The sequence below is a fragment of the Sipha flava genome, unplaced genomic scaffold (assembly GCF_003268045.1).
Source record: "Sipha flava isolate LNK unplaced genomic scaffold, YSA_version1 217_pilon_pilon, whole genome shotgun sequence".
Taxonomy (NCBI): Eukaryota; Metazoa; Arthropoda; class Insecta; order Hemiptera; family Aphididae; genus Sipha; species Sipha flava.
In genome coordinates this window covers 1664464-1681527 of record NW_020272843.1, presented here as the reverse complement: position 1 = coordinate 1681527, position 17064 = coordinate 1664464, and the positions used below count along the sequence as shown (strand labels likewise).

General features: G+C 29.7%; 1 protein-coding gene across 2 annotated transcripts in view; it reads right to left on the bottom strand.

The window, feature by feature from the left end:
• Positions 1-3907: 3907 nt before the first annotated feature.
• Positions 3908-17064, bottom strand: part of LOC112683028 (atrial natriuretic peptide-converting enzyme) — a 197684-nt gene continuing 184527 nt past the window's right edge. For both annotated transcript variants that reach the window (XM_025553868.1, XM_025553869.1), the window contains exons 18-20: positions 16454-16577; positions 6707-6855; positions 3908-5675 (exon numbers count right to left, since the gene is read on the bottom strand). In XM_025553868.1, coding sequence (XP_025409653.1) covers positions 5454-5675; positions 6707-6855; positions 16454-16577 — 495 coding nt within the window. In that variant the 3' untranslated portion in view covers positions 3908-5453. The remainder of the gene's footprint in view (positions 5676-6706; positions 6856-16453; positions 16578-17064) is intronic.

Sequence of the window (17064 nt, the reverse complement as noted above, 5' to 3'; positions counted from 1 at the left end):
AATTTTTTACTACATATTATACCGCATTTTTTTATGTTTCTTTAACGCATATTTATGCGCATATTTTAGTATTCTTTAGTGCATAAAGTTCCGAGTCTTGCTGATAATAAATCATTGTTCATATACTAGTATAATGTACATATTCGGAAATTATATAGAATTCTATAATCAATATTAACAGTATTTCTAACTATATCTATATTCGATCTTTTCTACTTTGTTTTTAAATAAAATATTTTTGAAATATTCGAATTATTCCTGAGTATTTCCTGTATATTTATATTATTTTGTTATAAATAAAAATGGTAATTGTAAACGATATTAAAATTTGTACCATATTTTTTTTTCTGATAAAATTTAAAAAAAAATAACTATAATTTTTCTGGGTCTCAATTAACAATTTAGAAAGGGTATTTGCTGACTAGAACCACCGTTAAATCCGCTACTGTACGAATCGTACGACATTTCACAATTAATACACTACAATTTGTAATATAACATTGATATGATTCACTTGCCGTTTCGTAACAAGCACATTCTCGAATCCGTATTCACGTATAACAATATATATATATATTCATAACATAAGTATACATATTATATTATACGTCTAAGCGCGCGTAGAAAAATAAACACATTTTATATTCTCCTCATGGAAACATAACAAAAATAATAACTAAAATGTAATATGTATATTATATAACCTCCACTCGCAGTACTCCAAACACATTCACGACACAACAAAAACAACAACAACAACAACAAAAACAACAATATCTCAGGAAAAATGTATGATATCGTTGTAGTTATTCCTTCGTAAATTATAAGCCGTAAAAAATTAAATATTTGCTTAATAATAAATGTAATAAAACGTTATAAAATTTAGATTGCCTACTAACTACGGTATAGATTCACCTGATGTAGCAACGGTACATATTAAATTACTGCAGCTAAACCACGGTCGCTTACAATATTATTCAATAATAACACAAGGTTGGGCGATATTAAGCCATTAAGTTCAAAGTTATGTTGCTTTCGACCTATTAACTTCAAATTTCAGAAAATTTTAAAATTAATTCAAAATTAATTTAATTAGGTATAAGTATTTTTACGAACCTAACTGATTTGTTCTTACTGTTAATTCATAGCTACTTATAGTTATTTCTATTACGTTCAATTGCCTCAATTAAATTTGTTTCGGATAATTATTAAAATATTATATTTCTTATTTTTTAGTAAAATTTAAATATTTTAATTATTTTGTATTCGTCCTCGTAGAAATTTGTTAAAAAGTAAAATAAAACAATAATTTTTTTTCTTTTTTTGATTTTGTTAATGGGAAATGCTCTTAAAATAAAATTGTTCGATTGTTCGTAAACTAAAGAAAGTGAAATCGAATGATTTGTTTAACTTTAAAATCAAGTATAAACTCGAAAATTGCTCGGGAACTTTATAATAACCATTAAACCACTAAATAAAAAATATTGAACCTAGTTGAAAAATAATACTAACAATTCGCCCAACCTTGTTAATATTATTAAATTTATGTATTGTCTCACGACGTAATAATTGAGTCTCACTATATTGTCTCGCGAGCGCCGTTAAATTTATTATAATTATTATTAGTTTAAAGCTAAGTAATCACGTTCCAAAGCTTGAGCTAGAGTAAAATAGTATATTTACACATTCTTTAATAATAATACTTAATATATATATTATGGTAAATACACTAGTAGTGTCAATTATTATACATCTTCTGAAAATATTAATTCAATATTTGCGTTAAGCGCTTTCGAGTACATTTATACGAATTTTTATAAAAAAGACACATAATATTGTTGTAATAGTTGTGTTGTCTTGCATTCTCGTCTATCGAACGTATAGTGGAAAATGTTTTATTAAAGTATTATAAAATTATGCTAATTGAGCTCAAATATCTGATTGATTGCAGATTTCTTAGATGTTTGTCGAAAAATATAATCAGTCAAAAATAATCGAACTCTATATATATATACATTTTATATGCTCGAGCGTCCAAACACAGCAATACTATACACTAAATGAAACCGATGACAACGGCGATCATTACTACAGCACGAGTACAACAGATACATATTATTACAATATTATAATTTTATTGTCATTTCGATAAATCAATTGCAATTAGCTCTATAATTACATACGATTTTATTATTAATAATCGCTTTAACGTTATCACTTATACGTATACCTAGTTTATAGTAGTTTTTTTTTTTTTTTTTTTTGATTATTTATTTTTTTTTATTTTTTACAAAAATAGCCCAGTTATATGTTATATAGTATTTAATATTATATCCTACGGAAAACTACCGTTTAAGCCTATCGTAATTATGTTATTTGTATTATATATTATCAACATATTACACATAGTTATTATTATTAATCATACGATCATACATTTTAAAAACCGATTAGAAAAAAAAAATCTCACTTTATTGTCTTAGAACGATGTAGAAGCATTATATTTTTATTGTCTAAAATAATATTATACGCCATCTCATTGGGTGAGGTTGGTGATTAAAAAATAACTTTCCGATTTTTTGATAGGAGTATCAGAATTAGTTATGATAAAAATGATTGAATTTGTGGAACAACAACCTCACCGTGAGCAATTATTTATTGTGATTGATTTTCTTTAATTTTTTTTTTTTTTAACAACACAGCGCAAGTACAGCTGACACGCAGTGACGGTATACCGTACGTACAATAATATTATATTGCACAAACGTGCTAATAGAAAATTTAGAAATTATTGACCAAATATAATTGCGTCACTATATTATAATATGAGCGATTGTAAACTCTGCCAGAATATCGGTTAAGATAAAAAGGTAATAAAAGATCTAGTGTAAACTCCACCATTTTTTTTTCATACCTGTAATGGATATATGTAAACTCCGCCAGCTTTTTTTATTTACCTGCTCAGTGCTTACATTGCCACGTGCCTTCTCACATTAAATACAAATACATGCCCGTTTCCACCAAAAGTAGACCTTTCCCTTTTCCACCAATATCCGTTTCCACTAAATGAGATATTGACCACGTTTTTACCAAAATAATTGTATACTACACTTAAATTAAAAGCTATAGCACAGAAATAACTTTATTTAATATATACTATTAATTCAATAAATGTAAAGGTATTATATAATATATACAATATAGGCTGGAAAATGTTAAATTTTATTTAAAAAAATGGTCAAATATAAAAAGATGAAAAAATAATATATTATGATATACGATACCTTAGTTATGTAAATTGTAACTATATATTTAATTAGTTAATATTTGTTAACTGATCCGATAAAAAATTTAATGTTGTTTAGTACTAATGTTTTATTTTCATGTTTACTTTCGATAACTTTAGCCATCATAGAATTATAAATTTTAAAATTTACATGCAGTTAAAATAAACACACACGCAGTTGTAATACACTATTTAAACTGTGCCATCGTTTCACTTGTTCATAAAGTATTTGATTATTTAGATTTTATTTTATTAATAATAATAGACTATTATTTTATGACTTTTTTTTTTTTACTGTGATTAAAATATTGAAAGTGGACGATTTTAATTGTTATTATCAAAAATATGATTTTATATTATTAGGTATGACGATTATTTTTTATGATTTTTTTTTCTATGATTTAAATATTTTATGTAAACCATTTGATATTATAAAAAATTATAATTTTTTTTTAATAATAAATCATATTAATTTTATACTATTACTCGATTTTCTTCACTGACAGAGTTTACTTGTACTCAATTTTACCTGATTTATTTTTAATGGCGGAGTTTACATGAACCCAATTTTACCTGTTTTATTTTTCTGGTGGAGTTTACAGTAAAAAAGGTACTTGTGGCGGAGTTTACATGCGCCCTATAATATAATACTCGTTTTGTTATGGAGTGTTTGATAAAAACAATTAATTCTACAGTGATCCTCCGGGAAGGGAAAATATGTACCCACTATTTTCGTAGAGTATATGCTACTCCTGTTTCTACAAGACTGCAGGACTGTACAGGATGCCTTAGAGATTGCGTGACCACCTACAAAGGAATGAACTAAAAGTGTTAAATTTATCGTAATATTACCAGGTCCGATAAGATGGAGGGGGGCAGCTAGGGCTGAAGCTTAGGAGCCCGGGCTCCAAAAAAGGGCCGGGGTCTGATGAGTCCACTAAGTCTCGGTCATGGTGTCGAGCTATTTATGGATCACCAACATGAATCGTGCTATAAAACGAGTCTAGAATAAAGTGAATACTATAATATTGATCTAAAACATAGATAAATAACGTTTTCAAGAAATAACCATAGGCTATAAATAATTATTTTTATTTAGTCTGTAGAATAACCGTGACTGCAATTACATTATTTCTTTGATCTACATATTTTTAAAGACGACACTGGATGTCAGTGGCAAATTTAATGCCTCATGTGAGAAGGGTCTGGATTAATTTGCTCTGGGGCCCTTGATTTCTCTCCACGGCCCTGAATATTACTATGAAATATTATTGAATTTATCTGCAACCTTTAAGGTGGAAATGTAATTTTTTACTAAAATTAGTCGCATTTATATTGTGATCTTTTCGGGAAAATTGGATATTTAATGTCATCGTATCGTAATCCCACAGACATGTCCAATTTTTTTTTATAAACTATTAAAAATTGACAGTTAACTCGAGAGAAAACAGCTTCATTCCTTGAAAAGAACAATGTACGTTTTTAAAGATTTAAAAGTTTTAAATTAAAACCCGTTATAATATAAAACGAAACGGATAACTTACTGATCGAATATTATAACAACACTGTTACATCATTAAGTTGATCGATTTTGAGTTCAAGTATAAACGCATAATATTATTAATAGCAAAATTATAATAAAATTAAACGTGGACGTAAGACTATAAAAACAGCGGTTTTTTTTCCCCCGATAACATCTACCAGTGCACGTGTCATCTAATGTCTTGTGTGCGTAATCGGTCGATAAACACTAGCGTATATCCTTGAGACGAATCAAAAACCTTCACACGCACTGTTTGAATCAAATATGAATACAGACATGACGGCTGACGGTTTGTGTACAACGATTGAAAATGATTCGGATAGGAAAAAAAAAAAACGTAAGGGTTAAAAACTGAAATTGGAAAGTATATAATAACTTAGCAGTACGATGATTCGCTCAGCTAATAATTCACGGTTAGGCCGGACTGCCGAAGGACAAAACAGTGACGTAGACCCGTCACGTTAGCGCAGGACAATGAGTTTTGAATCACAGGTCAAGGATTTAAAGGATTGAGGTTTAATATATACGGTGTTGCGGTAAGATCACATGATGATGCGGGCAAAAGGGATTCCGAAGGTATGAAAGCCTGCAGAAGCGCGTTTCGTCCCATCGCTGCCTCCGTTATCAGTAATCGTCGACGGTGATCTCATCGACTTCGTCCATGGCTGATTGCAATTCATCTTCACGTATACTCTTAGTAATCCATTCCGTGTACATGGGAACGTTGACGTACACCCCCGGCAAGCTGGGCGTAGCGCACTCCACGCCCCAGCTGACGATGCCACCCACGAACCACCGGTCCTGGTGTCCTTCCACCGGGCATAGCAGTGGTCCACCGGAGTCGCCCTGTTGAAAAACCCAGTTGTTATAGGCTCTGACGTGGTCGTGGTACAGTTCCAAACACACCCCTTCCCCAAAGGTAGGGATAGTATAACAACCGTCGTTGCCAATATTAAATTTATTTATTAAACTTATTATTACAAAAGGAACGCCAAAAAAAAACGAATAGATTTGAAAAAGCAAAAACAAAATTGTTTTACTTAGATTTTTGTTGTATTTATAAATTTCTTCGACAAATGCAATTAACTAATGGAACATCCAAATACAAGGAATATCCGCAGAAATATTTTGTAAGGCATTTCGTAATGTTAAGGAGAACTACGAAATGTCAACTATAAAGGTGTTTAGTAGCGATTAGCACTGACTGCTTGTCCGAAGTGAAATATGAAAATTTTATAGGTCTACCGATAAAATTGTCTCAGATGCATCATTCTATTCTCACCCGTTGACGAATAAAAGCTGATCAAATTATGTAATTATAACAGTCGAAACTCTTATTACAATCGGAATGTTGCAAGTGAAATACATTTTACGAATAAGAATAAGACGCTGTTCTGTATTGGCAACCGAAGAGAAGTTCAATGTTAGTACCGTAGTTTAGGGGATAAGGAACAGATAGTTGTTCCGTGAAGAAAAATAAGACGATTTCAAAATTAATGCAATGTACGGGAGTATATTTTATCCTTGAGCGATTTTATGAGACAATCATTTTTTCACGGGCTTTCCGGTCAGCCGATAAGGAAAAAAATTGCGAAAAAAAATAAGGGGACATGAGATTCTGATTACGAGCCTAACGACCGTAAGATACTGATGGCAGATCGTGTAAGAATATTGTAACTTTTCCATCTGCTCCTCTTATGATTTTGGTATAATATATGGCGTGAGCTGTTCACCGACAGGTACAACCTCAAGGGCACGTCCTAATATGGGTGAAATCGTTATAGGAGTCATACGATATTACGACGCGCCCTCCGGGTTGTACCTGTTGGTAAACAGCTTACCATGTTAGAACACTGTAAATTATACTACACACTTACTTGACATGCGTCTTTACCACCCTGCTCATAGCCGGCACAAATCATTCCCTTCGTGATGTTCACGTCCTTCTGCTTCAACCATGCATTGCATAAGTCCCTGTCCAGCACCGGAACTTGAACCTCGTTCACGGTCGGCTCGTAATCGGCTCCTGCAAACGTTGTAAACATAAGGATACGTTTTCGATAAAATTTGATAATAAGGCGTTTAACATATTATTATAATTAGGGCCCAGATTTTTATGCAAATGCATATTCTTCTAAAATTCACCTAAAATAATTTTGATTATAAATGTCGACGTTTCGTAATGTGTAGAGTCTAGAATTATTTTTTTTTTTGCATATTTTTGCATATTCGAATGAAAATACATATTTATTGTATATGTCTTGATAGTTGCATATTCAACAATTCGTAGAATTTACGTCTGTAAAGATATCTACTGTCGATTGTAAATAATTCATTATACATCGATAAACGATCGTCAATCGACATCATTTTTATCGACGGCCGACGAATGACGATAAATAATGGATTTTTCATAATAAAGAGTTAAAAAATGAGCTCACCGTCATTACAACACACTTTCAATGTTTAATAGATACAATAACAAAACTAGAGAAATCGAATGTTACTTTAAGAGATAGTTAATTGTTCATAGAAAATAATAAAATTAAATTCGAAGAAGCAGGGCCAGGGATAAATTTCGCCAGATTTAAACTTACAAATGTGTTCTCAATAAATCGTGGATATTCTCCATTGAAAAAAATTGATAGTATAATCAACAGCGAGGTAATTGAATACAACGAAGACGAGAAATTGTTAGTTGAAGAATTATCAAGTTTTAAATATGCACTAATTGTATCTTGTGATGTGGAAAGAAGTTTTTCCAAACACAAAAGTATGCTTCGAGATAATCGTAGGAATTTTTAATTCGAAAACTTGAAATCCATATTTATTATTTTATGCTAGTACTCGACCAATAATAATAATTTAATATAAATATTAATACTTTAATTAATTTATAATACTTTTATACTTAAACAGTATCATTAAAAATGTTATTTTGCATTTTTTTTTAATAAATAATTTTTATACATAACATATTGTTAATTTATAAAAAAATCCATTTTGCATATTTTTTGCATATTTATGATATGAATCTGCATATTTTATAGATTTTTATTGCATAAAAATTTAGGCTCTAATTATAATTATTATATTTTACCTACATGCGATGTAAAATAATTAACTGGAAAGCGATTAATCGATAATAACAGCAGAACACAAAAATACTACTACTGTTTCACTTGTTCTACAGTTTGATTACGAGCATCATATATAAATTGATTGTTTTACGTGTTTATAACAATTATACATAAAGAGAATATTCAAATCCATAAAAAAAATTTTTTTTTATTAAAAATGAATATTGACCTAAAAAGTATTTTTAATATTCAAATATGCATACTACGAATAAAATATAATATTTAAAACTAAAAGTTTTATAAATATTTTAATTTTAAAGTCTATATTTGTGTTTTTTCTAGGTTGTTTTTTAATAAAATATTTAAAAATAAGACATTTTATTTGAACTTAATTATAATATTTTTATTATTTTTTAAACACTGCTAATATTCAAAGGCTAGAGTTTTTTCGATTATTCAAATAAAAAAAAAAAAACATCAATTGACAGACAATATATTACGTTGACCATCATAAACATTGTGTACCACATAGAATATTGTAAACATGAATAGGTTTATTTATTACACAACTTTTCATTGTTTTCGCGATAAAATATAATAAACGAAAATTCTTCACCATAATGAGTGTTTGAGTCAGATTAATGAATTTTATTTGTCACTCGTTTCAGAGGAAGAAAGGGTTTCTCTCGTAGACGTTTGTGTTGACTGAAATAAAATAAGTGGTGAATTTGAGTTTGAAATGTTAACGTTTGGTAATTATGTTTACAATAATTATGCGTGTAATGATACGACTAATATATCAAGTTGTTAAAAAACTCGGTACACCCGAGTAATTATGTGCATTTGATGAACGAACATAACGTAACGCTTGTCTATTTGATATTATATTATCATGAAAACAGCTATTTATAAGTAGGCTAATGGTTATTAATAACACATTGATCATAGGATGTTCGATCAGGCCACCCAATTTAAAAGTACGAATAATGTCAATATTAATCTAATAGTAAAATTTTGTTACACATATTAAGTATATAATATATATGACATGTAAATACATATTGCATTGATATATTTTAATGACAATCGAAAAGATTACGTATTGAGGTATACGCTATTGTTACACATTATTTGATCAGTACACTCTTAAGTTGCGGATCATATCGAAATGGAACTATAACATTTCTATTTGTAAATATCAGAAAATAAAATGAATTAAGATCATTTTATTTTTATTTTTTTAATATTTTGTAAAAAATGTGTAACGGTTCACGTAAAATACCTTTGCAGGCTACAGATTGGCTACCACTGTATAATATTATAAAATTTTAAAACGTGCTCTCTATATACTCGTATCATATCTATCAGTTGTTTTAATTAAAACTGCTGATATTGATAGTTAACTACACCGTTCAGTATTCATAAATATTATTAGTTCAATATAAATTTAGAGCTATTGAGAAATATAATAAACATTTATATTAAGTGTAATATAATTATTTTAACTCTCCCTCTCTCTCTCTCTCTCTCTCTCTCTTTTACTTTATTTTGTCTATTAATTATAATACGGATGTTTTATGTAAAAATATATTTTAATACTCTCATTTTTTAACTATTTATATCCGCTACAATCATATAGAAGATATATAAATATAAATTTATATATTATAAATTGTGAATTTAAAAAGGTAATCATCCTATGAATTTAATTAAAAAAAAATAATTAGGTTATTAAATTTTAATTTCGATTCTTATGAAACTATAAACACAGTGAACAGATATAATTTCAGGAAAATTAATTACAATTGTACATTGTTCATCAGCAAATATTTCGGAACTACGCGTCAATACGTTTTGTAAATCATTTTGCTAAACGAATTTCCAAACAGAATTGATCTCCTTTACAAATGAAAATTTTCCGCTCTACTTATAATTTGTTTTTATACTATAAAATACTTCAATTATATGATACTACATTTTACTAGCAGAACAATGTGTACTGCGTTCGTCGGTATTTAATCACAGCAAGAATTAGTTATTATAACATAATATTGTTATTCTCGCATAGTCGTCGATGAGACTGTAAAGCACTAATCGATCTTAAAAGTGTTAATATTATTCATATAAAAAGCGAATTTCATTAAAAAAAGTGTATTCAGTAATATCGGAGAAACGCACCACAGTTATTGGATATTAAAATATAAATAATATTATTACGTGGAATCAGAATAATATTATACTACCTACCATTTCAAATCTCTTTACGGGGCTTGAATCGGGGTAAGAAATTAAATTCAAATTTATAAGTTATTGACCTGATGAAGGTCTCTGATAGGTCGATATAATAATACCGCGAGACAATAGAATCTATTGTAAGAAATAAATCAATGGTTTTGTGCAGCAGTACGAAAGGAACTAGCAAATTAATTCGTCTAATAAAATATAACATATATTTCATATATATGTATGATATCACATTGTGTTGTTAAATACGTGATTAAAATGTAAACAGCCGTGTTCTAAATAAAACGGGGGCTCACAACCAAATTTATTCGGTGTATAAACACATCCAAACGGAGCTGTGAGTCGTGCAGTTAGTTTTTTGAGTGAATTCATTTTATCAACAACGATCGGATCGCTTTCGCCGTGCTTCGCGAACGTTCGTGCGTGCTCTCGAATGGACGCGGCTTTAAAACTTACAAGTTGTAAAAAAAACATGCTTTTCGTTAAAATAACACAATTCAACAATTTGGCGTATTTTCATTGCGAAAAAAAAAAAAATTGGAGTGCGGCTGTGAAACCCGGAAAATAAGGCAGAACGGCAAATACTCTAAAGATCTTAAATGTGGTGTTGGAGAAAGATGCTGTGGAAGAGTTGAAAAGAACGCCGTAATAACGAAACCATTCTCAGTAAAATAAACCAGTGGTTTTCAACCTTTTTCGGATCATGACGCCCCATTTTTTATTTTTTTTTTTTTTATAATGCGATACTTTCAACAAAAAAATTATGTTTTATTCCTCAAAATTTGATTTAATTAGCGATAAAATATTTACACGATAAACAATTTCAATTAATTTACACTTAAACATTAACTTTATTTTATTTTTAAATAATATGGAAAATCATTTCATCCATTATTTTTGGCGACCCCCAGGTTGAAAACCACTGAAATAAACGAATGTAGAGAAATACCGGAACCCATCAAAGCAAGATGGATGGAACACGGTTGGTCACATATTGAGTCATGAAAACGAACCAGAGCATAGAATTATACAGCGGAAAGTTGAAGGTAAGAGTTAGTCCTTGCAATTTATCTTCGGCAATGCTATCGAGGTGCACGGAAGAAGTTAGCTGGAAACACGGAAGAGCGGAGAGAACGTGTCCGACCACGAGTCCATTATTAGGGTTGAATACAAGAAGAGATCATTGCGAACACTATTCGACGAGTGTTCAGGTACGAATTTTTGTTACAATGCGCGTTGTATTTATAGCGTCCGTGATTTAGCCATACACGGTAAGAACGGTTGTAAGAAATCCTCACGAAACCATCACTGAGGCGATGTTTTATTACATCCGTTACGCAATAACAGTTTTACGATTTCGCCATTGATTGAGGCGGAAAAATGAAAAGAATAAATTTTAAAAATAAACTTAAACGACGACACGTCACGTTAGAATTGTATTTCGACGAACAATAATGAATGACGCAATCGACGAATTGAAAACGCGTCTATTTTTAAACCGACCGGTGAACCGTCTGCGTACGGAGTTCACAGCGTATCCTTTTAAATACGGAGGACTTAGAAGTTTTTAAGAATTCCATAGAAACAACCACGTGGAACACGACGGAAAGGGGCGCGAAAACGACCTGGTAAGAAGCGGGTTCATTCATTCCGAAAACAAGAATACTTTGATCAGGAAAAACTGTATACTCGAACGCGCGTACTACATGTACAATGTGCGGTTGGTATACATTATATAATACTCGTATTATTTATAAACGTATAAGAACAACAACAACAACAAAAATAATATTGTAAATTATAATAATGATAGAGTAAAAATAATTTTGTGCAGTAGGTACCACTAACACGACCGAAAACCGATTTTTATACCGAGAAGTCCACGTAATTTACGCGTTCGGTTTCGAGCGGTGGAAACTTTAAAAACGCATCGCGGCGATGCACACGCTTCAGTGGCCCGAGTCTTAGTTCAGTTGATTTATACAAGCATCGTTTTTATTTTCACTTCGTTAAAAAATTGCCTAAATCCTGATGTTATGAGCGGTGAAGACAACGCTGATGGTAAACAAATGTTATCACGACGGCAGTATAACGATGAAAAGACCGAAAAATTATGCTTGCAAATATGAAACGATTTTTTATCCACTGTGACCATTTGCTGTAAGTTTTTTCTTCTTATAATGCAAAATTTGGAAATATAAGTGATTATAATATTAGGTTTTTCTAGTGATCATTTGTATTATACAGTTGTATAGAACTGTACTATACAATGTATTAAACACATGGTATAAAATTATTTTATGCGGACAGTATAAAAAAAAATTAAAACGTTATTTTTAGTAACTTAAGTATTAATTTTTTAGTTGTACTTATAAAATGGATCTCCAATAAAGTACATTATTATTTTAAAAATTAAAAATATACAATATTATTGTAATTATGTTAATTTAGATTTCAGGTGTTAAAAATGACTAAAATCAATTTATTGTACTATTATAATATTCAAATATTGTAAATATATAGGTACAATGAGATAGTACATAACTATAGAAGTTTTAATTAAGGTTTTCTTTTTATTTCTATTTAAAAAATATGTAATGCTATGTATAACATACATACGTATTTTACCTATATCATAATTTCAAATCGATAGCATGACTTAATATCAATTTGATGAATTTGGTGAATAATTCTTGTATTATGTGTTTTTTTAATTTTTTCTAACTTTTTAGCCATTTTTTTCAATTATTCTATTTTAAAATAATTTATATTTCATAATTAACAATGGGGTTATAATCTTTGTTAAATTCCTTATAATTTAAGGTACTACAAGGTTCTATACGGTATAATACTGGTATAATACCGGTATAATACAGTATTATCAAGACCGTATCTGGAGGAGGATCCAGGATGCCTGGACCCCCCACCTCCAAAATTTCTTCAATATTTTACGAATGTTTAAAATACCATATTTTTAATACTAACATAAATATTTTCAATCAAAAATTACTTAAGCTCCAATTAATCATTGACTGTTTAAAATTTTATATCATAATATCATATGAAAATATGATATTAATTTTAATAAAAGAAGATTAAATCTTTTTCTGTATATTTTCAACCAAATATCAAAAGTTAAAATCTAAATTCAATAAAATTACAATATACATGTTTTGGACCCCTCCCGAAAAAAATGTTTAGATACGGCTTTGGGTATTATACAAAAAATAAATAAAATACCGTATTTTAACATCTCTACATTTTTCTATAATTGTATGCACTAGTGATAATGTAATTTTTAAGAGAATATAATTATTTAATTAATTCTAATTTAACAATTGTATTACTAATAATTTAAATATTTTTACCCTTAAAAGTTACATGAAATATATAGCATAAATTTTGAAATATCTAAAGCGTACCGAATATTTTTAACAGGTACACAAGAAATAGTAAAATTATTACTATATTAAGTATTATTTTTTTAAAACAAATAAGACTTAATGTGCTATTACCTTTGCCATTACCTGTGTAACTATTAAAAGTGAGCTGTAGATATCAATTTGATATGTATATCTATGTATACAATAATTTTAAAGTATCACGATTTGTTTCTTATTAAATAATGATCGATTTATAAAAGTTATGCGACATTTGGATTTAGCATTGACCGAAATTATGGGTTTCGTTCATTTCACAATAATTCAGGATAAAATTTTAGTAATATTAATTTTACAAGTTAATCCGGGACCCTGTTACGATGGCAGAGTGCGGTTTTACAATACGCAGTCGACGGAAAAGAAGAAATATAAAGTATGAGAGAAAGAAAGAGGCGTCCGAGTAAAAATTTATTGATCGGCCACTACCGAACAATAGCCGATGGTCCCGAAACACGCACGATGGAAAAGATAAAAAGTACAATTCAGGGGCGGTGAGGTTTAAATTCAAGTATAGGTGAAAGGCAATGAATAATCGGTCATCGATGGCGACCAACCATCGACGATTTTATTGTATTTTTTTTATTTTGTTTTAATTCAAATCTTCAATTGCTAACGCGTTGGAGGGATTTATTTCCGCCGATCCACGGACGTTGATCTACAACCTTTCTACATTTAAAGATATCGTTGTATGATAATTATTATCTCCAATGATAATTATGATGAGAATTGATTTTTTTTTTTTTTTTTGACGGACTTACGTTTTTCGGCAATACTTCGTCGATTAAATAACGTGTTCACGTGAAGTGTTTTTATTATAAACTGATGATTTAAAGACCAAGACCTTACAACTAGTTTAGCTACAGCACTGATTGATTACAAAATAATACGAGACTACATTTTTTATATATTCAGTATAACGATTTTGTTAACTGTTTTCTTAGTCATTCGCACAAACGATTTATCACCGTTATATCATAAACATCGAGAATAACGAACATTATTTCATACAGTCTTCTTCTTAATACGCAATATGCTATTCCGTAAAAAAGATAATGTTGGTACAGAGAGTTAAAAAGAAAAGTTTTAAGAAAAAAATATAATAGATCTACCGACGTTATTGCGTTTGTACGGAAAATGATCCAATTAAAATAATACATCGTTTGACAGTGTGTTGTGCGGCCGATTATCTGCTTTTTTCTTCTAAGCGTTTGAAACAAATCCGAGAAAATAATAAAAATATAACGGTTCAGTGACATGTGATGGAAATATTTTTAAATTTGATTCATCGAGAATATTTTATGAATTTTTTGCCGCATATCTTACCCTCACGACAGTTGCATACAAATAACGAATACACGCAAAAAAATGTAATTAAAATTCAACAATAAACCGTTCCGTGGAACATTAACGAAAATCTGCAGCAAAATCGGCTCTTAACGGTACGCATTGAAATAAGCCAAATATTTCGCTTGTTGTTTCATTCCTGACCCCTATGAAATATTGCTCGGCACCGTAAATTTAACACCTTCATAGAATTCATCGGTGTTTAAAAAAGTTTCACGGGCTGTTGTTAATAATATTCACATGGATTTAAAATCATATAAAACTTCACCAGATTTTCGGTGAAGTAATTTTTAATTTCCAACCTACAAACATGCATACATAAAGCTATAAATTACCGTATTCACGTATACTGCGAGTAAAAATTATTCGAAGGAAGGAAAACGCAAAGACCTAAATAAACAACAGTTTAATAAAAAAGAAGCACTGAGAACTGTTATCGTTCTGACACTAGTTGTAGGATAAAGACCAAAAAATAAAATATCGTACCTACATTAGATTTTAGGTTCAGATGATTGTAAACAAACACATTTAACGTAACCAATGTAGCTCAATCGTCAGCTTCTAGACCAGTGGTCCCCAATTTGGGGGTAATTACCCTCCAATGGGTTTTTGAGGGATAAAGACTAGACTAATTTTATTGTTCTATTTTATATACTTTATATCTATTGTTATATACAATAATTATTAATTTTAAATGATATTTATGGAGTATACTCTCGATTATTCACGATATTTTGTGGAACAAACCATGTACATGCGTATAAACGAAAAATATAAAATTATAATGTTTCTTTACATAATACATATGCATCAAGGATTAGAACCGTGGTTATATTATAGAACCTTTACATTTAAAGACTCTTTAATTCAAATTTTAAAACCCAAACCAGAAATGGAACCTCAATCAAAAAGTTTTTTGATTTCTGGTTCTATAAAGTTTTTTTTCGGGTCTTATAATATCATGTGTGTATTATTTATTGCACATTTAAAAAGAAAATTGAAAACACTTAATATATTAAAATGAATAACATGATTTAGTAATACAAGTTCGAAATATCTAGAAGATCAATTATTAGTCCGTACCAACAGATAATTTGAGAAATTTGATTCTAAAGATACTACATATTATTTATAAACATCATTACGGTCACATTAATCGGTTTGATGGTATTGTAATATCCCGATGACATGGGTTGTTCATTAGGACTGGCACAAACGCCTTTTTGTTTCGCCTATTCGCTAATATCTAACTTGACTTATGAGTAATGGTCTCAGAAAGTTTGGGAATTGCTGTTTCAGACTAAATTGGTTTATCTATAGAGTTTGTATAATTTTAAAACAGCTCTATCCTGCACATAAATCCCATGCGATTTTCAAAGTTCGCATTAAATGTATTACTAAAAGTATCGAAAATGTCATGTATTATATTAAAATATGTACAAGTACTCGTATAAAAAAAAAAAATAATATTTGTGTTAACGGCGACTTTATTCCATATGTTATGTAGAAACTGTACCTTCGAGTCCGTTTCGTCTGCCCCATCCAATGACCGTGCAACTGATGTTGGTCTTCAAAACCATGTTCGGTGTTGGCAAACATACCGGGAGCAAAAACTCATGAAACGTGAGCTTTTCGCTGAGCTGAACCGCATCAGAATAGAAAATCGTATTAATCATTGTTCTAATAATATATTAAGAAATGCGCACGAGTAGTGTCACCGATATCGACTCGAACTATTCTGCAGGCAAAGAGCCGGAAATATTATAGGTAAATTTAAAAAAATTTAAGCGACAAAGCGGACAAATCGCAGCATATGTAATTAAAATACAGTCATTTGATGTTGAAATTCGTCTAAGTTGCAGTAGACTGAACAAATTACGTTTGTTGCGGGATTTTAAAGAAACGATAATCGATACGTAAATTTGTAATCGTCAGAAAAATTGACCATTTCATGAAATGGAAACGGCTTTTTAACACTTCATGAAATATGAAAGTATTTCATGATATGATCACTTTTTCATAAAACAGTCGTTCTAATTTGACATCGTGTAATTTTTTTCACAATCTGGTCGTTCACTTTGTGTACCGAAAATATATTTTATATTTATCATGGTCTTATAATCATTT